Raw genomic sequence first — 22,225 nt, forward strand, 5'->3', positions numbered from 1 at the left:
ATGTCTATTTGCTCCACCGTTCATAGCACATAATTTGAGGCTGCTGGATACGGAGTCCATTGCTTGGGTTTAAACTGAGGAGTTGAAAAAAATGACTGTGCAGCTTTCAGGATGAGGCAGCCTTGGGCTGGGGCATGGGGCAGACAGCTGAGACTGGTAACAGCGTCACTCTGGCAGCAAAACCTGCCTGTGATGGTGAGTCAGTCTGGAAGTGGGTGGCTTTCTGAACTATTTGTACATGGACAGGACTCTAGTCCACTGCTTCAAGCCCTAGCTCCACTTTCACAGGAGGTTCTGATCTTCAGTAAAGTCATGGCTCCCTCAAAAGCGATCCTGTGTGTAGTGTGCAAAGTCACTGGTCAGTCTGAAAACAAGACCACACAGCTGAGCCATTGCAGCTCTCCAGTAAAGCATTAGGAACAAAGGGGTATTCTTTTCCGTTCACTGGAGGTTGGGATCAAATGGAAGCTTGCTGTAGGTGGATGAGTCTCCGTCCAACACTGCAGAAGTTGCGCTTGCTTTCTCCCAAAGGCTGAGTACTGCTCACTTGCCTTGGGGAGGAGTATAATGAAATCTTCAAAATGTAAAAACTGGTAAACCTCTGGAGATCACCCACCACTTTTTTAAAACAAATGCAATGCTTTTAATTTAGGAGTGAATTAGTGGCAAAGAAATAACTCAACATCAGCCTTACAAACTCCATGCAAAACTTCAGAATGGCAGTGATGAGTCATGGACCATGAAGACTGTGACATCTTGTTATAAAGAACTAACTTCCCCTTTGTTTTCTCTTTTTTTTTTTTTTTTTTTTTTTCCCTTCCAGTGGGTATCTAGCTCACTGCAGCTCATGTGCTTGTATTTAAATATAGCCATACTCTTCACATTCGGCTAGCCAAGCAAATGCCAGGCATGCTTTCCATGTTATTTTTACTGTGTCTGCCCAAGTATAATAACACAAACAAAACCCATAAATCCATCCCAGAGATCATATTCTGGGACCACTCATATTCTTTGGCCAAAATCACCAGTTTAAGTCAAATCACATTAATTTCTAGCAACCCCATCTTATTACTAGGACCTATTATATCAAACACAACTGTTTTCCTCTTAGGAAATTTTATCATTAATGAATGGGGATAGATTTGTCTCAAATTACTTGTTTGGATAGTGCCAAAAAGCAGTCACACTGCTTTTTTTCAGTCTCCATCATTTGATCTGATGCACGTAGAGTCTACAGAGGCAGGTTTTCAAGCTGAATACTTTGTTAGCTGGACTAACTTTGACCAGACTCCAGTCTTCATATCTCAGCACGATTTAGTATTGTGATCATGTCTCCCCTCAGCGGCTAGCCCCTGGGATTAAGAGCTTGCTGCTCACTCACCAGGCAGTTAAAGGAGTTATTTTTAGTACAGGCAACAGAGGCCAGTGATTTGGGTGTGCAAGACTTTGGGCTTCAATCCTTGCCAATTAATAGTCACATGAGAGTTCACAGAGCCCCACTTTAGCAGAATGAGGGTGTTTATGAGAGAGGCAGATGCAATCCTATCTAAACAGGAGTGTTCTGCAGCCGCTTCGAGTCTGAGCAGAGCAGAAGGACATGCGGCAGAATACAAAATACACAGGAGGGGTTAAAGGTGAGTCTGCAACATCCATTAATGCTACTCCTCCCAAGCTCAAACTGAGCACTGCTTGATGGTGCTGACTGATTGGAATATCCTAGTAATATGCCACGAGCAAACCTGACCCAGTGTGTGTCAAACAGGACAAACAGGCTGCTGTTGCACTGCAGCGAGGGGAGCTGCTCTCAGGCTGGCTGTGGTAGTACGGGCAAGCAGCAGGATGTCAACTCTTGCGTGAACCTCTTGTGCTGAGGAACCTACAGTTCCCTTTCAAAAGTGGAGGCAAACTTCTATTCTGAGTATTTAGGCAGTGGAATAGTGCCACAGGCCCTGACTGGCACTTTGGCCCGTTTTGATAGAAGTTGTATAAACACAACAATAAACAGGTCCCTAAACGGAAACATAAGGAAGGGTGGTTTTTTTGTGTTGCTTCTTTTCCTTTTTTTTTTTTCTTTTTTTCAGCTGCTTTCCTTTCTCTTGCTCAAACAATGCTATGATCAAAGCAATTCACAGGAAGCTGCTCATAGGATGTGCCTAGGGAAGCCAGTTGGGTGTGCCATTTAAGATCTTGCAGATATTAGACTTTGAATCATTTAGAGATAATTACTTTACATTTAGGGCATTGAGCGATTTCCCTCTCCTCTACCCCAGTGCCTGAGGAAATGGGAGATGTGACTGTTTCACAAATACTTCCCACCTTTCCTTTCCCCTCCTCCTGAAATAAAAAGGATAATGGAGTGATCTGTGCACACAATCAAAGTCTTTTATGCTCACCGAGTGTTAGAGAGAAAAACGAGTGCAGTGGGAGGAAAAGCACTCAGCACTGAAATGGTACTTTATTCTTGAAATAGCACCTGCTATCTAGAGATCTCAAAGTATCTCACAAGTACTAATGAATATAGCTGCACTCACTATTCCTAGTTCCTACTGGGGTGAAACCACCAGTCTAAAGTTTCACTGCAGTCCCTCTGTACTTTCAAGGCAAAGTTTTGGATTTTTTCTTTTGTTTGTTTGTTTTTAAGCACAGCTGATGAAAACATCAGGCCCCAGCCCTGAAACTGGCTGCAGAGGGTGGATCCAAGAACCTGTAGTGGGGTTTGTGGATACAGCAGTGCATCAGCCCTGTGTTGTGATAGCAAGGTGTGGGCCCTGTAGAAGAGTTAAGTAGCCATATGTGTCACTGTCTACTTGTCGCCTCTGGTGGGTATGAGCTGTAATCACAGTGAAGAACTAAAATTATCCTAAAAAGAGCTAGAACCTAGAGTAAAGAGATGATAAGGACCAGGGTCCAGAAATAGAGTAAGCAGACTTACCACAGAATTAAAAAAATTGAGAATGCAATACCAGAATGTGAACATCATGTCACTCTTAGCTGTTTTCTGGGGTTTGCGGGACCATGACCAAATTCTCAGCTGGCCATAGTCACCACAGTCCCCTTCCCAGCAGAGTGGTTACCTGTTCTCTGCTGTACCAGAGCTCTGGGAGATTCTGGGTCCTTTAGCAATCAGGTATTGGAGCTGCTGTTCCCTCTGTTTGCAGTAGTACACTTTTTATACCTGCATGGAAACCCACAGGAGTGCACATCCACCAAAGTTACTCCCTTTCTCTGTCTCTCTCTCTCAGGTTTGTCTTGGTGTATTGTATTATCCATCAGTTCAAACTGTAGACACTCCGTGAGCTGAAGTTCCTAAAGGCATACAGCCTACATTCTCTTACGGGCGCACCTTTGGATTTCTCTGATGAGGGAAGAACATAACTAGAAAGTCTGAGCTGATGTTAGAAAGTAGAGACTTGACTGGTTGGATACATCTGATGTGTATGCAGCATATTTCTGATGTAGGATGTGGGAACCTCTTTAATATATTAAAAAGGAAGTGGCTTTCCAGCCACCCCAGAGGGGTGAGTGAACTGTCACCATTCGCATTCATAGATGGAGGAAGCTGAGGACCCAAATAGCTACTTTGCCAAAGGTAATAGAACAAGACAACAGTAGACCCTGGGTTTGAGTTCCAACTTGGACTGGACGTTGGCCAGAGCAGCCACACACTGCCCTGGTCACAGCCTTTCATCTTCAAGCCATCCTATGGGATGTTGTGCAATGTGATTTTATGTGATAGTTTAGGACCATCAAACTGCATGTCCCTGTGCAGTGATCAGGAAAAGTTAGTGTAGTAGATTTATCATCTCACTGAGTTCAACCATCTGGTCTGTGTTTGCTCTGAAGAGCTCATCACTGTAGTGCCAGGAGTTCTTGATTATCTCCATAATGGTAAATAATGGAAGAATGCTCCTTGTTTTGTGATTATGACATTTCCTAATGATTTGTTGGTCAGATCTCAGGTTAATCTAATCCTTTATTTATTTTCAAACAGGATCAATGTTAGATTCTTGGCAATGTTCCAAACATCTTTCACAAGTGAAATGCCATGTAGTATTTTTCTCTGAAGTACAGTTCTTCTAAATATGAATTATCACACAATAGGATGGGGAAAGGATTGCGAAACATGAGGAGAAAACATGTGACCATAATCTAGACTAAATTTTGTTTCTAGATTCAGGGTGGGGGTACCCTTTGAAGGTCCTGCTTCATTTCCCTTTAACCCAACAAAACTGGGTTTCAGCATAAAATCGTTCTAGTCCAGTGCACCTCAGCTGGTTTGGATCTAGATGCAATCGACAATAGTGACCTGTTGTTTAGATCTTGCTGAGGATCCCGACCACCTTTTTTACAATTTTCGCAGGGTCTTGGCCAGCTGATTCTACAGATTATCACACAGATAACCAAGCTCCCTGGGGCATCGTCTGAACACTGAGGCAGCAAGATATAACAGTGTCACCCCACTGCTATAAATGTTTCTGAGGCCATCAGTTCTTTTCTTAAGGAGTTATTGTGCTGTGGATTTATGGAGTAGATTGTGTCATCTGTGTTCCCTGTTACCCTTGAATTAACTTTCAAAGCATCTTCCAACAGCTTCTCTGTAATTCTACCAGCAGGCAACTTCCAGAGTCTTTACCTAAATATTTCTCACTGTTATTGTTCTCAGTCTCAGAGCTCTTGATTGTCCTTTGTTTTTCGTGTTCTTTTTTTAACCAGGAATGTCAGAGAGAGAGCGACAAGTCATGAAGAAGCTGAAGGAAGTGGTAGATAAACAGAGGGATGAAATCAGAGCAAAGGATCGGGAACTCGGGCTTAAAAATGAGGATGTAGAGGCTGTAAGTGGTTCTTAGTCTTCCTGTTTCTCTTCTTTCTTACCCATACTTCCATAGCCTGGTTTCAAGGTTTAAGTTAATGTAGAATTTTTCAGCAATGCCAGATTATTAGTCCAGTAACTGAAGCATCTCGCATAACTGTGGAGTGTCCAAAATGATTAGGCAGTCTTCAGTGCAGACACACACCCTCTGCTGCATTCAGAAGGACCAGGCACACTTGGAACATGGCTGGAAACCAGTGTAACAAGAGGGGAAGATGGGGAAGGACAGGCTATTTTGTTTGTTTCCTTAGAGAGCTGATACCCCTCCCCTTTCATGGGAACAGGACAGGTAGCTTTCTTTGGCTTTTTGAATCTCTCTCTGCTTTGGCAGTGCAAACTCCCTCAGCACTGTATATTTTACATATACTCTCTGCAGAGTGTGGCAGCAGGGACCCCACACACGCACTCCCACACCAGTGATACAATATGGATTACCTCTTTGCACAGGAAGGGGGTAGGAGGAAGGGGCCTAAGTCCCGCCCAGGTCACTTAGGTTTGCCAGCAGTGAGCAGAAGGTCACTGAGAGGTTGGGTGGCCCTGGGGACCACAGCACAAGAGATCCGGGTTTAGTCTTAGATGAATCACAGGCTCCACTGCGACTTTGGGAATGACATGATGTCTTAGTTCTTTCTGTGTCAGGAGGAATGACCTCCTTACCCATATTTTGCTTCCCATCCTCACACTGCCTCATCTCCTCAGGCCATGGGACTTCTCTGGTGCTAGCAAGGGCCAGACCTGGATGATCTCTGCTCTACCCAAGTGCCTCTGGCAGGTGCTGTGGCCTTTCAAGTTGGTGCTGTCCATGCAATGCCCAGCAGGTCATATCCTACCTTATGAGAGAGCCTAAGAATTCAAAGCAAAGTACTTATAATATGAATTGAATAGTAAGGATTCCTCTGTCTTGTCTTTCTCTTTTCTACTTTGGGTTAAGATTTGATTCAGAATCCCATAAGCCACCGTGTCCTTGAACTTTGCTTTTTCAAAACATAATATCAGAAGTGATGGATTTGCTTTTAGTTGAAGAATTCCCTTTGCTAGGGCAACAGTGCCTCTTTACTCTAGAAACCAATTAAATTTTGGTGACTGCAACTGTAGTAGATAATTAGATATTTAAAAAAACTAATCTGGGGATGAGGAGGGGGGAGAATTTTCAAGTTAAATTCAACAGGAACCCACTACTTTTTCTTCAACATGATGTTTGGGACTTGGCCACTGTGGCTGAATGGACGCTGACCTATTGCATCAATGTTTTGCAGCTTCAGCAGCAACAGAACAGGTTAATGAAAATTAACCATGACCTGCGGCACCGGATCACTGTTGTTGAGGCTCAGGGGAAGGCGCTGATAGAGCAGAAGGTGGAGTTAGAAGCATATCTGCAAACCAAGGAGCAGGAGATGGGCAACCTGCGAGCAGAGCTGGGGAAACTGAGAGAAAAACTGCAGGGTGAGGACAGCCAAAATGGGGAGGAAGTAAAGGTAAGAGGCACTTTAAATCACTTTTTAAGCAGCCTTTTAAGAAGCTTTGGACCTCGTACCAAGTACCTCTTCTTTGGATAAATGTGATTGATACACATCAGAGGCAATGGTGAGACTCAAGGACAGCATCTTGTGTTCCAGTGTGACATACGGAGAGAAATGTCACTCATTGTGCTGTGACAGAAAAGGCCCCATTAGGGTGGACGATGACCCAGTGGAACCAGACCCCTCCTTCCTAAAGGAGGGGACCAATCGCAGAAGAGGCAGAGTGGCAGCACAGGTTAGCAGTGGGACACCTGCATTAGAGAACAGCTCTCTCCTTAGCCTTGGCTACCCACCACATGTCCTAGGAAGTTCAACCTTTGGGTCATGCACAGAATTCACCAGATATCAGAACAAATCATTGCTTCAAAAGAGAGCGTTAAAAACATCATGAAGCAAGCCAAAATCTCTGGAGTATCAGCTGTTAGTTTGTACTGAAGGCAGATAGTGTTTTGGTGATGCTGTATAAGTATGTTTGGCTTCATTTTGTTTGTACCCATCAACCCCCTCCCCCAAAGGAAAACAAACTGATCCCTTAAACAGCCTGGGTTTTCCAAAAGATAAACAGTTGACAAGTAGCTTAAGCTTTTCTGAGTATGCAAATATGCAAGCCCTAATGTGTCCCAAAGGTGCAATGTGCTATGATGGTGGTGGCACATGAACCTCAGTAGAAAAGAAATTGTGTCAGAAGCGGTCCCAGAGGCAATGCAGAACTCTGCACGCTTGGTCCTCACAGTGCTTATGGCACTTTTGATCTGTCAGAACTAAGCTGGTCTATCGCTACCAAATCAACATATAAATATTTGAAGGCACCTTTGGCCTTATTTCTGCTTTCGCTTCGTACTGGAATTTGTGCAGTGAAGCGTGGGCAGGGATATACATCAAGGAGCAGAGGCAAAGGCTGATGTGGTACGCTGGTCCCCCCAGGAATGTGACAGCCAGTGTTGTGTTAACACGTCACTGCTGAAATGGGCAAGCACTGTATTAATAATGAAAAGGATGATTTCATTGCTGCTAATTCAGCCAGGACACCCAGCTTTGTCAATGGGGCTGTGGAGCCCAGGCCTGGAGCCAGCAGGAGTGAAAGTGTCCTCAGTCTCTGGAGATAAAGGATGCATTCTTTACCTCTCTCTAACTCATCAGTTCCATGGCAATGGCATCTCTTCTAATTAGAGCCATTCCCCACTCTCTTTGCCAGGATGATGGTTAGACAGGAATTGCAGTGGCAAGCAGAAAGCTCAAATAGCTGCATGTTCTGCAATGGACATTGCTTGTTGGCTTCAGTCAGGTACATTTGCATTGACTACAGGCTGCTTGGTCCTTGCTGATTTGAGCAAAATCTAGCAAAAATATCGTATTTGGGCAAAGGTGTAGGGCAAATATACAACCAAAAGAAGAGGCATCAGCCCAGACCCTAATCTAGAGGACTGAAGAAGAGGAAAAGTGTTTGGGTAATTTCCTTTCAACCTCTTGTTAGGTTGCATCAATCTTTATTTATTGTAGTCTGTGTAAAGCAATGTGTTTGGATGAATGGGGTGAATCAAACAAACGTACAAGTGAACACTGCTCTGCTGCTCTGTCTTTGCAGGACAAGGATTGCAATCCCTGCTGTAGAAATTGATATTAGCTCAACCGTAGCACAGCCAAGATTAACCCAAAATGGTTTCACAAACACATGAGCTCAAAAGAGGGTAGGACCAGGCTTACAAAAAAGGAACTCTGCTTAAGAATTTTGGTACTTAGCTCCTCAAATTTCCAGCTTGTATCCCAGTGAGGTGTCACTGCAACACAGGAGCTCTGAGACTCTAATCTCTGCATCCTACTAGGAGGGCGGGCGGCTGACCTGGCTGCTGACGTCTCTGATTTCATGTGCTGGCTTCTAGTCAGTCCTTGCAAAAAGCATCACGTTTCAAATGTACTTTGCTACATTTCAAATGTACTTTGCTGGAACAGAGTGCCCTGCATTTATTTGTATTGTTAGAAATCCTGCAGACCTCTGAAGGCTTGTCGCTGCTTTTCAGCATCTTGATTCTGAGTACCCTTCCCAGAAGCTTGTGATTTCTCATTAACTGGTCCTCTGCTCTGTGCAGCCACTGACTGGTACAACAGTAGAGGACCACAACGATCATATTCTGTGTGCTGTGTTTATACAGACCACATTTTCACAAGCAGTTAGGGCCAAATAGTTCTGCCCAAAGGCTAGAGTCCATCCAGGTGACAGGAAGTGGCCCCACAGGCCTGGGAATCCAACCACGTGCCTAGGGTGCAAGTTCTATCTTGTTGGGAGCCACAGAAATGAGGTGGTGGGAGATAAAATCCCTCCAAGCTTCCAGTGAACTCTTCTCAGAGGAAAAAGAAGAGACAAAGTACATGTGTATAAAAGTCTCATCTAGCATTCATCTGCAGTTTTCTTCCACTTTGTAGCTATATCTTGGTGGAAACACCAATCTTGCTTTTTTAATAAAGGCATTAAGGGGATATAAACTTAAATCTCCACTTGATATGTTTACATCCAAAGGAGCTTTCTCTTTGTGGGAGGAGCTGGGAAGAACTGTCATGATGTGTGCTGTGCAGTTTTTTCAGTGTTTATATAAAAGGCTGATGTTTGATTTACCCCATTCGTTAAAAGTATTAATTCCTTAAACAGACTTGTTTATCAAAAATTGGACTACACATTTTCAGTGGACTTTCCGGCAGTCTGGATTCCACAGGAATTTCTCCACAAGAAAACGTACAGCAGGCTCAGGTTGGACCCTGTGTTCAGGCCTGCTAGAAACAATTGGTGCTTGTTTGTTTTCCCAGACATGTAACTCTGTGAAAGATTCCCGTGAGCACAGGGCTTCGATTGTAGATCACAACACTTAGGTCTTCCTCGTTTGCAAGCTTCCCCAGAACACGAGGTGAAGAGAGGTAAAATAGAACCCAGATCATCTTTTAGAGGCTTGCCACAGTCTCACCAGTCCTGTGTGTATCACCCGTCAACCTGAGCACAGGAAAAAACAAAGTCATCAGATCACTCAGCTGTTCTTGCTGACAGTCTTTAACATGAAAACCAAATTCCTTCTACAGTTTTTTCCTCTTAAAATTGCTGTGTTTCTCTTAAAAGAGGATTTAGTAGTGCTGAAAGGAAGAGGTTGGGAACTAGACTTATAAATACTTTAAACTCCTCAGATGTAGCACTCGCATGGTGAATTTAAAGACCACATTTCACTTCCTAGACAGAACCAAACAATGATGACTGCCTCTCAGAGTCAGAAAAGATGGCAATGGACTTAAAAGATCCCAATCGTCCAAGATTCACCTTGCAGGAGCTCCGGGATGTCCTTCATGAGAGGAATGAATTGAAATCTAAAGTGTTTTTACTTCAAGAGGAACTTCTATATTACAAAAGGTAGGTTAGATCGCCTCTCCTGTTGCATGTTATACGCAGAGGAGCCATAGGGCAGGTCTGGAAACAATAAATGTGCTCTTAAATGGTGTCCAACAAGCACACATTTCTGCAAAGGCTTAAAGTAGAGATTGCAAGCACACAACTTTCGTTTCAATCTGGTTCCTCAAAATTGGGAAAAACTTCCCCAACTCCCAGGTTCCCCCTGATCTTCAAAAGATTACAAACATTCAATACTTTTGAACTTCAAAAAACGAGGATAAACGTGGGTCTAAAATGAAAATTCTAGAATTTTTATGCAGTACATTCTTCTTCTCCCTCTTCTTGTCAAAATGGGAAGAAAATATTGGAAGGACACCCAGTTCTAGGTGCTGTTCATTGGTTGACAGAAAAATTTCCCATTGATTTCAATGAGCTTGGAACAGATCTTTTTGCATTTCTTTATCAACAATGCTACCTCAGATTGAATTTTAGAACTTAAAGCACCTCTGTGGCTTGGGAGGAGAACATTAATTATATTTTCTTTCTTTCAAGTGAGGAAATAGAAGAAGAAACTAGATCCCCTCAACCTACACCCATAATTCAGCCAAAACCCTCAACTCAGCCTGAATCTGGAATCAAACGACTGTAAGTAGCATGTTTTCCAAAGATACTGGATATAGCCTGCAAATACTAAATGTTTCTTATGGATAGGACAATTTTAAAGAATTTAAAAATTAAGATAACCACATCCCCAATGTCTATGGGAGAGACATGGAAGGAGTGCTTGACAGGTATCATGAAACAGCAATTGGCTTTGGCCAAAACTTTTGCCTTGTTCTGGGTCAACTTTCAGTCTTGGATTATTTCCTGTGGCACCTTTTGCTCCCGACGTGCAGACAGCAGCAGGGAACCCAACAATACTCCGTGTGCTTTTGTTTACGGGCCAGACTGGTGTGCCCAAGAAGCCCAGTCCAGTTCTAATGTTTCCTTCTTAAGTCCACTATTCAGGCTAACCGAAAGAGCATGTGTTGCAATGTTTCATTCTAGCCAGTATGAGCTGGTGAGCTCTTAAACACAGACACCTGATCTTCCTAGAGAATTTTCTTGTCTGGGCCACGTAGTCATACTCCAAAGGGTGGTGCTGCTAATTGTGGTCTTGTCCAGAGCACTGCTCAGCCTGTCCTGTGTGCCCAAAACTGAAGTCAGTGCCAGATCTCTGTGTGCAAGGATTGCAGGAACAATGCTCCTGCTCAAGTGCAAGTCCTAATTCCTTAACACACAGATGTGAAGGGGTTGGAGTGTCAGAAACCACTGGCCCCATGTCATGCTAGGAAGACGTGTAAAGAGTGTTCTTTGCCAGTAAAACCAGCTGCAGACCTGCAGCAGTTGGGTGAGGAGAGCAAGATTTCCCCATGACCTCGCTGTGCCCGTTTCCCTGTTGACCTAAGCCTTTAGACCCCAACTTGGACTATGTGTACAGCACGAAAACCTTTTGTTTGCTGAACAAATTCGCTGCTGGAGAGGATGCCAGCTTTCTTGGCTATAAAGAACCCCACTTTTTTCAGGTGAAGTATTTAATGTTGCTGTTCAAAACCTAAGCTTACTGTCAGAGGTGTGCATTTACTAGTATATCACTTAATTATAAAATCACAGTGTTAGCCAATACATTTATCTGCTGAAACTCCCTCCTTGTACATTTATTTATTCCAAATTAAGTCTTGTAACCGTATAGCAAGTCTCTGGATTTTTGTGATACTGGAAGCTTAACCTTTTTAACTACATAAACGATTTTGGAACAGTCATTTGTTTCCACAGAAAAAGCTCTTCCATCCTGTCCCCATGTCCATAACCTTCAGTCCTTGTTTAATAACAGCAGCAGCCCTGTGAGAGTAACTTCCATTGGAAGATCTGGACTGATCCAAAACACTATAAAGTCAGGAGGGCACTTTTGATTATTTTCAGTAGACTCCAGCTTCTGTCTGTGCTGCTTTGTTTGCTGAGAGAACCCTTCCACTTACATGAGTAGAAAATACACTTTGAGTTTGGACTTAAGTTTTCATTCTGCAACTGTGATGATAATGATAATACTTCACCTCATAAGATCACCAGTGTAAAGTTTCTCTTTTCTTTTAAATTTATTTTAGTACTTTTTAAATCTTATCCTGTTGCAGGGGATGGCTGATTTCAGTTTATGCAGTTTGTGTTGATTGCAGTTTCCATGCTTGATTTATGAAACAAAAGCAGCATAAAAATGTAAATAGATGTGGTAATACAGAGCACATGCTGACAAGACATTAACTTTGACTCTGCCTTCTGCATACGTGCGTAAGCAATACGGGGAGACATGGCAGGAGGCACATAAGTGTTTCCAACCAGTTACCGCAGTGCTTTCTTCCTCTCAGTTAATTTATTAGTGAAAACCTGTTGAGCATCAGACCATTCAATCAATGCACATTTTCAGACACTTGTCTAATCTTTCTCTTTCTCAGATTCTGTGTTAAACTCATATAACTAAAACCACGCACAATAAAGCATAAAATCATGTTGTTTTGGCCCCTTTCAGAAGAGGCAAGGGTTCTCGTCTGATGGACAATGAAAGCACGTGTTGAACCTGCTGTTCAGATGAAGTTGCTTTCTTCAGCTGTCCAGCTCTGTCCCCAGCTTGCTTTCTGCTCTCTCTTCATTTAGCCATCATATTAAGTAAGGGAAGATAAAACCATCTACTTAAGTAACCTGAAGGATGGTAATAGTTTTCAGGTTTGTCTTATTCTTGCAGCCTGTCTGGATAGGATTTGTCGAGTGTGGGTTTATTATCTTTCTCCCCTCCTCTCTGTGTGTATTGTCAACAGTGGTTGTGTAGATGGGCTTTAAAAAGACAAGAAATTTCACTGCTGAGAAAAACAAAGAATCCAAGTGTAGCATCTCTTCTGTGCTGTTATAACACCCCTCCTGCCCCACCTGCAGTCCCTGCCTGCTGCCCACTCTCTCCAGAGCTCCCTTCTCGCTCTCCCAGGCCAGTGCTGTCAGCATCTCCCTATATGGCTACCTGGGTAACACACTGGCACGTAAACTGCCCATACCTAACGACGTGATGAAAACTTGTAATGCTGATACCTGCGCACAGAGTGCCTTTACAAATGAAAGTAGGATTGCTTTTCCCTCCGTTTCAGACTTTTCCTTCTGACTCAACAAAAAGCAGCGGTTCAAAAATAGGCGGCACTGATGCTAACCGCTCAAGAGAAGCTTTGTGCTTGCCTGTGTCACGTGCCTTTTTTCCTTGACCATGCTGCATCTCAGGGAATGAAACATATGTATACGTAGCCTGCGCCATCTAAGATGTGCTCAGGCAATTCTGTGCTTCATCCCCATAAAGAAAGGAAACAAGTTACAGAAATCAACACTTCTTCACTCCCAGGGTTTGCGCATTTGGGGCAAACTCTGAGTTCTGATCTCAGACTGATTGATCTCTACATTTGTCTCTACTACATCACATGTCAGAGTTTTGATGAAATAATGTAACCAGGAGGCTTTACTGAAAAGTATAAGGATTAAAAAAGCTCCCTCTGTTTTAAGCAGAAAACGCCTTTTTGTTTTCTCTTTAAGGATACGTGCTTGTTTGTCACTGATGTAATGCCTGAGACAGCCATAAGTTTTCTTCCTGTTCTTGCAGTCTACAAAAGCTGATGTGTCTGTCTCGTTTCTGCAGCTAACGGACCGTGCCACAATGCATAAAAATAGAAGTCCTAGCTACTGCTGATGATACAACAATGCTTGCTCGTTTGTTTTCATTTTGAATCTAAGAATAGCAGTTAGAGTGACTGTGTTGGGGAGAGCTGCGTTTGGTCACAAGTGAAATGTCTCTCATGATTTCAACTTAATCTTTAATTGACATTAGTCCACAGTTCAAAAAAATATTTGGCACAAGGGAGAACCTCTGAGGAGAATCCTTAGAAAAACAGAGGGTGTTCCAGGTATGGATGAAGGTGTGTCGGCAGGTTTGTGCGGGGCTGGCCGGGCGCAGAGCACCAGGCCAGCGTGCTCTCTCAGCCTCTAAGTTGCATGAATTGTATAACGTGTAGTAAAAGTGCTGAAGTCTTACAAAGCAACAGTCTTGCTGCCAGCCAGCTAGAAAGCGTTGCTGCTAGAGTAGTTGCAAGGTTTCAAATAAGTATGGAGCTGCCTGCAGTTTCTGCATGTGAAGCAATGCAGGTTCCTTTGGAACAGATACACAGGCCCTTTAACCAAATAGCTTGCGTAGGAAGTTATTTCAAGATTTCACCTGTAATACCGGGTTTTAACTTGAAACTATCAACTGTAACATTTGTAAAATCTTTAATTGCAGTGCTGGTCCTGTCTAACCCTGTTTTCCGCGCAAATATTCAGTAGTCACAGCAGAGTCCTGTTTTGTATTTCTTAACATACACCTTCATCCTCCATTTCATTATGTATGTGCCTGTTTGTCTCTCGGGAAGAAAAATGTGCACTCTGCTCTGCATTGCTGCAGGTGGTAATACCCTGATGAAATCCAGCCCAGATTGCAGGCTGCCTCACAACAGAAAAGTGGTATCTTTTAGAAATTCAAAAGCAATTTCAACTGTTTCAACGATGACTGCTTTTTCTAAATAAGTTTTTCACTGAGGAGAACTGTCTTGGGTGATACAGATCCACCTCTCCCTGTAACATGTCCCGTGTGGTAATTCGAAGTAACCCCGTGTATCATGTTTGCCTCTTTTTCTTTTTAATGGAATGCTTTTTCTTTCCCTTGCTCCAGTCTTATCTCTTCTGTGTCTGTACTTTCCTGACCAGGATCTTTACAGCCATAATGCCCATGGTAGCAGCTGGATTGATTCCAGACGATCCCACATTGCAGCCAATAAGAAGACTTGTGTCCCTTGTAGGAATTTTATTTTTTAAATGTTTGGTACCGTGGTTTCCTTTTGCATGACCCTGTGTTAACATGCACTGCTGGTTGCATTCTCATCGGCTGCCTGTGGGATCACAGAAGAACAAAGTGCCAATCAGAATGACCAGTCAGTGCATAACTCATCGTAGTCCTCCATGCTCATCCTCAAGTATTGACATTTATCACCTTTTGCCTTAATGTTACCATGCTAAACCATTATTACTCCTTAGAAAATTGTCGCAATATGCAATTTTAACCAGCATCTCTTAATTTTGCTTACTACGTGCCTATTCACAATTCACACCAATGCTTTTTAAGAAACCGATGTCATTCTAATGACTTGTTACAAATCAGTTAGATTTAGAAAATATAATGGCTGATATCTACATTAATTTCCGGTGTTAATTATAGGCTGTTGCTTCCGTGTCTTTCTATCTATGCACTGTATATTTTGTCTCTACTTATATATTTTGCAATAGAGTATACACTCTCAATCATCAATTCTGTCATTCTTTTCTTCGTTGTGTCTGGAAGACGTACTGATAATTGTTAATGTAAAGTCTCTTTGCATTAGAACTGCTGCTTTAGTGATCTTTGTATTTACAGCAGCAACACGGTATTTAAATTCCCTTCCTCTCCACACAGACGTGCTTTTTCCAAACGTCCTCTCTGAGAGTTTTCGTCCTCTGTGAGAGTTTTCTAGGCATAAGAACAATTTGCATTGTTTCAGAAGGAATTTAAAAAGCTTAACCCTTCTGCTTCATGTAGAGATTTTACGAATGCATTTTTCTTTTACCTAATTTCATGATAAAGTGAAAAATTACTGAACTTTTCGAAACGTACTGCATAAATACAGCAGTCCTTTGTGTGGACTTCAAGATACCAAGCCTGACTATGCAGGACCAAACACGCTCAGCAGAAAGCCTCAGTGACTAGACACTTCTTTTATCAGCTGGAATTGGATCCGGCCCTGAAAAGGAATAGCATACGTGTGTGAATTTATGAGCTCCTGTGATGAAGGTGGTAGAAAAGTACGAGGCTAATTAAGTGCAAAAGACTTATTTCACTATTTAGGCTGCACATTTGAAGCGAGGAAATGCAAAAGTTCAGGTCCTGCTAGCAATGTTAGTTACCTGGCATTGCACTTGTGTAGCTTTTTATGTCACTTTCTAGTCAAGAAATAATTATTCTTAATATTCTTAGTAATTATCATCATGCTTACCTGCACGGATGATAGCATATTTTTTCAGGAAAGCTGTCTTAAACCTCCTCTGACACTCAAATACAGCCTCCTGTGCGACTAGAGACGTTGAAGGCAGAACTCCCTGCTCTGCACAAGGCGGCTCAGACGGTTGGGATCCTGGTACCGAGGGGAGACGTCAGGGAGTGTGGGTGGAGGACGAGCGCTGAGGATGGTGGGACGTGGATGTAGGGCCAGCTTTATGCCCTGACAAATATTCCATCACCTGTCAAAGTTGAGTTTATATTTGCATAGTCTCTTACTGTAGAAGCATTTAGCAGTTCCCGCCCTGGATCAGAACCGCACTGTGCTTGGTACTGTGCGAGCAAATGAAGATTTACCTCCTAAAGGGCATCATTAAAACCCAAAGGGTATGCAGCCAATTCAAACCTTTGGTAGCTGGAACCACAACTTTTGCATTTCTCAGCAAACCTAAACGCTGCACTAACACCTCTTGTCCTGAACTCATGACGAACATGGAATTTGCCTAACCAAGTAACTTCATCCTGTACAAAGAAGATGATACTAAGGATTTTTTCCACGTGTGTTTTTTCAGCTCTGTTGTCAGCTGGCAATTTGGTGTCATATTAAATGGCTGTTGGTTCACGTACGTCATTATCTTTGAGCACCCAACCCGTGTGACGGGAAATGACGTGCGCACTTGTGTGCATTTGTTTAGAGCCTTCATCCTGCAAACTCTTGTGCACGCACGTGCATTTATTCATTTATTTTTGCAGGAATCGAGTCTATGTATCAAAATCTGTACACCTGATAGAAATGTGGAGGCTTATTTTCTTATCTGATGAATTTCCCTGCTGACACCCTTAAAAACATTCTCTATTTCTGCTTTATGGTAAATTATACAGATTTAATGCCAAAGATACCACTTTACTTACGCCAAGAAACTAACCTGTATTGTGTCGCTTCTTTATCTCAAGGCTGGGGAAGGGGGAATATACATTTAAAATGATACCTGCACCTTGTAGAGTCAACAGCATTTAGAGCTTATTTGAAGCTTCCATAGCCAAACCGCTTGAGATTGCAATGACTTCATCTCTAATAACATTTTGACATGCACTCCCATCAGGCTTCACTGCCTTGGTTTTTGCAGATGCAAACGGATTTCTTTGCTCTGTGTTTTGTTGTGCTGTGTACCGTGTCGGGTACTTGAAGTGTTTTCAAGATGGTAAACTGTCTTCTTCCTTTTCGCTTCCCTCCCTTACTCCTCCCTTCCCGGAAGGTTTAGTTTCTTCTCTCGTGATAAGAAACGTATGCAGGCATCACAGAAAAACGTCCACTTCCAGGATACTTTTGGAGAATGGTCGAATTCAAATAAAGATGACTCCTACACCGAACAAGGACAAGAAGCCCTGCAGCACCTGTGACTAAAACCTTGAGGTGTTCAGTTTACCGCAGTAGATCTCGACAGTCTAGTAACAAGAAGCTTCTGTAAAAAATCCGGCAGCTCATCACTTTTATTTGCCTTGCACACCTCAGTGGTTGTGTTCCAGATGGACTCTTCAAAAGGGATCCCTCACTGTTTACTTGGTGACTGTTTGCTGAGAACAGAATCCAAGCTCTGTAGTAACAGTCACTGATACCTTGGGACGTGGAAGCTTCTAGATGACTTGTTTTGTGCTGAATAACAAGTCCATGGTCTTGTTCTTGCATTAACTACAGTAACACAAGCTTCTTTAAACCAAAAAAAAAGGACCTGTGCCATTATTAGAAGTTTGTTTGCAGTGTACAATATCTAGTGGCAAAGACTCTTTTACCCTGTTTGTTAACACTACCGGTTGTTTGCTTTTTATTTCTGTAAGAAGTTTTTCAAGAGGGATACGCCAGCTGGCCACTCTCCATGGCAGGTCTTAGCACTGCCGTGTCCTGTCAAGTTCAGCTGGCATCTGCGTTTTGCAGAGTAACCCCTTGGAAGTCCACCTGATCCAAACTGATAAACTGGAGTAGCCTTGAGAGGGATAGTGAGTGTACGTTTCCCTTGCTGCTTATAGTGCCTAAAGCATGAAGAAACCCATGTATGAGGTGAGCGTGCCTTGCGTTTTGCCATGAGTTCTGCAGGATTAATGGGAAACAAATTGCTTACAAGGAGGAATTCTTAACGCTTGAATTTTTTCCGTCTTACCAGGGCCTTCCCCCTAGAGTAGCAGACAGCTGCTCTAAAAGAATTAGGTCTCTTTCCCACAGACAGGTTTTTAAGTAAGTCACACTCCAATTTTCTGTCTAGGTAAGACTGCCTAACTTCAGAGTGAAAGACATCCTCAACTAGCTGACATAAACCATTTTAACAGACTCAGAGATGGCGTTTTCTCTGACTAGTCTCAACACTACTTGGGCAGAGCGGATGAATTCTGTACGCGCAGGCTGCTCCCCGGGTTGATGTTTGGGTAGCCTGCAGTTACAGGGGCTTCACTTGCCAGTAAAAGCCCCGCACAGCCGAGCTGCCAGGAGGGGGGATTTAGATCTGCTGTGCAACTGAGCTCGTGAGACCTCAGCTGTACTCACAAAACCCGTGACACTACAGCCCCGTGCAGCATAACTGTTGCCTACAGCCCGGTCTCAGCGCCCACCCTGCTGCTGCACCACACGCTCCGCAAAGGCACCTGACCAAGCGGGAGAGGGGAGCGCGCCCGCAGCGACAACGCTGCAGGGAGCTTCTGCACATGTAGCTTAGTGCAGGGGGCTGTCAGCTGCTGCTGGCACCTTACCCCAGCACCAACATCTGCTCGGTAAAGAGCATCTTCGGCACCTTACCCCTGCACCAACATCTGCTCGGTAAAGAGCATCTTCTCAGGAGTGGCACTAGGAACGGGAAACAGTGCTCAGGCTGGAGTAAAGCTCCAGCTGCTCCAGGTACTGAATGTAGGAGGGTGCCTCAACGCGCTCCCAGGTGAGAGGGAGCCAGAGGGTTTAGTGCAGTCGGTTTTAATACAGGGTGATCCAAGACACTGTGGATTCTTTAACGTGTATGGGCAGAAATGGTTCTTGGCCCTTCTATAAGGAAACTGCCAGGGAACTATTTCTGGTGTGATGAGCTGAATGCTGCTGTGCTCCCAACTGTAGCTGTGCCATGTTTCGAATGTGGACTTCCCGTGTGCTGTAGGTAAAGTGTTTACTGTGCCTCCCTGGTGTCACTGCAGTTCGGGGTGGGGGGGTGGGGTTATGTGGCCTTACATGAAAGACATTTGCATTTGAAATAGTGACGGTAGTGTCTGATGCCAGTATTAGGCAGATATGCTTTTGCCTGGTTACGTTTTGGTAACATATCTTTAACTTCTATGCTTACAGAAAGCTGTATCCGTAAAACAGCAGCACTTTCCCCCTTGTGTGAAAAGCAATTCTTAAATGGGGGACAGAACGTCTTCATTTAATGATACTTAAGTTGCTAAGATCTCAATTTCACTTCCATATTAGAAAAAAAAAAAAGTACACTACAGTTGTATCAGGCAGTTAAAGTAAATTGTGAATGATGCCCATGGAGTCTCTCCTTAGCATAGGTTGCAGTTGTTTGGCACGTTTAGAAGAGATGCAGTGATCAGAAACAATGCAAGAATGCAGCGGATGCACGGCCTGAATAAGCACATCACTTCTGAAATCAGCTGAGAGCAGTGAGCAGGGATAATAGAAACACACAGACCACACTGTCTGCCCCAGCTCCTAAGCTGGTGTATCACAAAGGACATCTCCTGGTCTAGTGCACGTAAAGCTCGTCATACGCCAGACCCAGTGTTTCACCATTGTCGGGTGAAATCTGCAGCCGACTCCAACAATGGCACTAAGCAGTAAACCTTCCCCCGCTCATCTCTGTAGCCCATTACCTCAAAAATCTAATTAGTTACTCCTGACCTGCTAAGCATTAACCACTTCGTTCCTCATTCTCATGCCAGAAACGCTGAGTTTATACACTCCAAGTGCCATTGAAACAGATGGCGCATAGGGAAGAGTATGTAAAGATTTGAGGATCTGTTACGTATTGTTTCTCAATATTCAAATAAAAATCTGCTTTTAGAAAAGGGGCCAGGATGTTGTCAGGTAAAGGGCATAACAATCCTGTCTGCAAAGTGCAGGATCGCTGACGTTTTTCTGGGTTGTTTTTTTTTTTCTTTTTTTTTTTCGTTGGGCAGTAAATCATTTTAACAGTTTAATAAATATTTCTGAAAAACAAGTATTTCTGCAAGACTCGTGTCCTTTTCTTTGTGGAAAACTGATACCATCTCTTCTTGGGGAGGCAGCATATGGGTCTGTCTTCTTTGCCCCGAAAAAGGCTCATCCAACTCTTCGTGGAAATCAAGCCTCAAACGGGGCAAGGTTTAGGATAGAGCCATTCAAAGGCTGATAAAAAAAAAAAATAGTCTTAAATACATTAGCAAACATTTAGGAATTGCCTATGATGACAAAGAACGTGACAGAGCCTTTTCTAGAAAACTGTGTAAGCTTCTCAAGGGAAGATGTGTGTCTGTACATGCACATCCTGGCTCTGAAAAGAGGAGAAAGGAGCTGCTTTGGCCTCTGTTTCCCCCAATTCAGGTCCAACCAGCAGCAAGCCCACGTTCCAGAAAGGGATTTAAACCTTGTGCAGGCAGGACCTCACTCACAGAGAAGAAGCGAGGACAGAGTGGGTGCAGCTGCAACCACATTTAACCGTGACACCATTGCAGAAGTACTTAAGGCCACAGCATTACTAAAGACCTCACCTGTCCCACCATCTTCAAGAAAAAAAAGTCACTTCCCATCAGCTTCTGTGTTGGGGCACATTTTTCAGAAGCTTAGTTTGCTGCTATTCCATTACTATTTCTTCATCAAGTGACTATTTCATAAAGGGTATCTGTCTCACTAAATTAGCATGGACATCTGGCACATAATTAAATACGGAGCTCTCTCATGAACCCTAACCCAGGCAGCCAGATGGGTACCTAACGAGGTGCGTACTCGGTCTCAGTGGGACGCTCGTACATGTGGTGTGGCTCTTACAGCATTCACCAGTTCAAAAATGTTAATACAAAAGTTTATTTTCTCTGAAAAACAATTCAACGCGTATCTTAACTGCATTAGCAACCGAAGTACAGAGAGCTTCTAGCAGGCGAGAGTCACAGGCACAAGACGGCAATAGCACAGCGCTGTGTTCAGGGAACGCTGCTCACAGCCCCAGCCGATGTCTGCAACTGCAACGTGGATGTGAGAGCAGACACCATACCCCAACGACAAGGCACCCTCACCTACCGATGCTTATCATCCTCTCTTTGTTTCTTGCTCTCTCTTTCCCTGCTCCGGTCTCTATCCCTGTCCTTCCTGTCTCTGTCCTTCCTCTCCCTCCCTCTGCTCCTCTCCTCTTTGGAGTCCCTTTCTCTCTCACTTTCACCCCAAGCCCACGACCGCTCCCGTTCTGGCCATCGCTTGTCTCTGCTCCTTTCATGGTCTCGGTCCCTTGTTCTCCAGTCCCTTGTTCCTTCACGAGACCAGTTTCTTTTCTCTGCTGATCCTTCTCCATAGAAATCATTTTTCATGTTTGGCAAATTAATGGGCTTTCGGAAAGGTCTGTCCCGTCCTCCAAACCGTAGCTGCCCAGATTCTTTTTTGCCTCCAAAACCACCTCCAAGCCTCCGAGGAATCCATCCTTTGAGAGTTCTCTCCAGTTCAAAGTCCACAAAGATCTCGTGCTGATCAATAACCAACCTGTTGGCATCTCTGTGGGCCTTCAAGAGAGCACGCTCCTCTTTGTACTCAATAAACGCGTAACCCTTGGAAAATCCTGTGACCAGGTCTCGAACCAGACGGATCTTTCTGATGTCTCCATACCGGGAAAAGACCTCCTTTAACTTCTCTTCTGTTGTCTGAAGATTGAGCCTTGCCACGAACAGGGTGAGGTGAGGATCTCCTGTGACTCCCTTGTTGGGTACGTAGCGTGCCAGCATAGCCCTCCATATGGCACGGTCGTGGGGCTCTTCGTCTGTGCCATCAATGCTGCCGGCTTTGAGGGGGTCATACTCCTTCGCGATGGGGGCCCAGTCATTCATTGTCTAGTGGGACAAAAGCACGCACCACACAGTTATTTTAGGAAGAAGAGGTAGCGCAAGAAGCACTTTCGGCACTGCTGTACAGTATTTTTCATCCAAAATTACCCAAAACTTTAAAAAACTTAAAAAAAACCCCAACAATATCGCTGTTGTTTGAGTTCACCTCCGCTGGCAGAGCCATGCCGGGGAGCCCGGATCCGCCCGGGGCTGAGGGGAGCCCCGCGGCCCCGTCCCGTCCCCCTCTGCCGCCTGAGAGGCCCCGCGGCCGCCGGGACCCCTCCGCGCCGCCGCCACCC

The 22,225-nt window shown here is 43.9% G+C and overlaps 3 protein-coding genes across 3 annotated transcripts in view; 2 read left to right on the forward strand and 1 right to left on the reverse strand.

Moving 5' to 3' along the window:
• Window positions 1-17,608, forward strand: part of RILPL1 (Rab interacting lysosomal protein-like 1) — a 20,351-nt gene extending 2,743 nt beyond the window's left edge. The window contains exons 3-7 of the mRNA XM_009880336.1: window positions 4,714-4,832; window positions 6,127-6,345; window positions 9,606-9,778; window positions 10,310-10,402; window positions 17,141-17,608. Of these exons, the coding sequence (XP_009878638.1) occupies window positions 4,714-4,832; window positions 6,127-6,345; window positions 9,606-9,778; window positions 10,310-10,402; window positions 17,141-17,285 (749 nt within the window). The 3' untranslated portion in view covers window positions 17,286-17,608. The remainder of the gene's footprint in view (window positions 1-4,713; window positions 4,833-6,126; window positions 6,346-9,605; window positions 9,779-10,309; window positions 10,403-17,140) is intronic.
• A 3,303-nt stretch (window positions 17,609-20,911) lies between these two features.
• Window positions 20,912-21,932, reverse strand: SNRNP35 (small nuclear ribonucleoprotein 35kDa (U11/U12)). The gene has a single exon (XM_009880260.1). It carries the CDS (start codon window positions 21,927-21,929, stop codon window positions 21,132-21,134), a length of 798 nt encoding a protein of 265 aa, XP_009878562.1. The 5' UTR covers window positions 21,930-21,932; the 3' UTR covers window positions 20,912-21,131.
• A 176-nt stretch (window positions 21,933-22,108) lies between these two features.
• Window positions 22,109-22,225, forward strand: part of RILPL2 (Rab interacting lysosomal protein-like 2) — a 4,720-nt gene continuing 4,603 nt past the window's right edge. Inside the window, exon 1 of the mRNA XM_009880337.1 lies at window positions 22,109-22,210. Within this exon, the coding sequence (XP_009878639.1) occupies window positions 22,109-22,210 (102 nt within the window). The remainder of the gene's footprint in view (window positions 22,211-22,225) is intronic.

The sequence above is a fragment of the Charadrius vociferus genome, unplaced genomic scaffold (assembly GCF_000708025.1).
Source record: "Charadrius vociferus isolate BGI_N301 unplaced genomic scaffold, ASM70802v2 scaffold332, whole genome shotgun sequence".
Classification (NCBI taxonomy): Eukaryota; Metazoa; Chordata; class Aves; order Charadriiformes; family Charadriidae; genus Charadrius; species Charadrius vociferus.

Coding starts and splice junctions, on each gene's coding strand:
- SNRNP35 (XM_009880260.1), bottom strand. CDS start 21,929: ATGAATGACTGGGCCCCCATCGCGAAGGAGTATGACCCCCTCAAAGCC.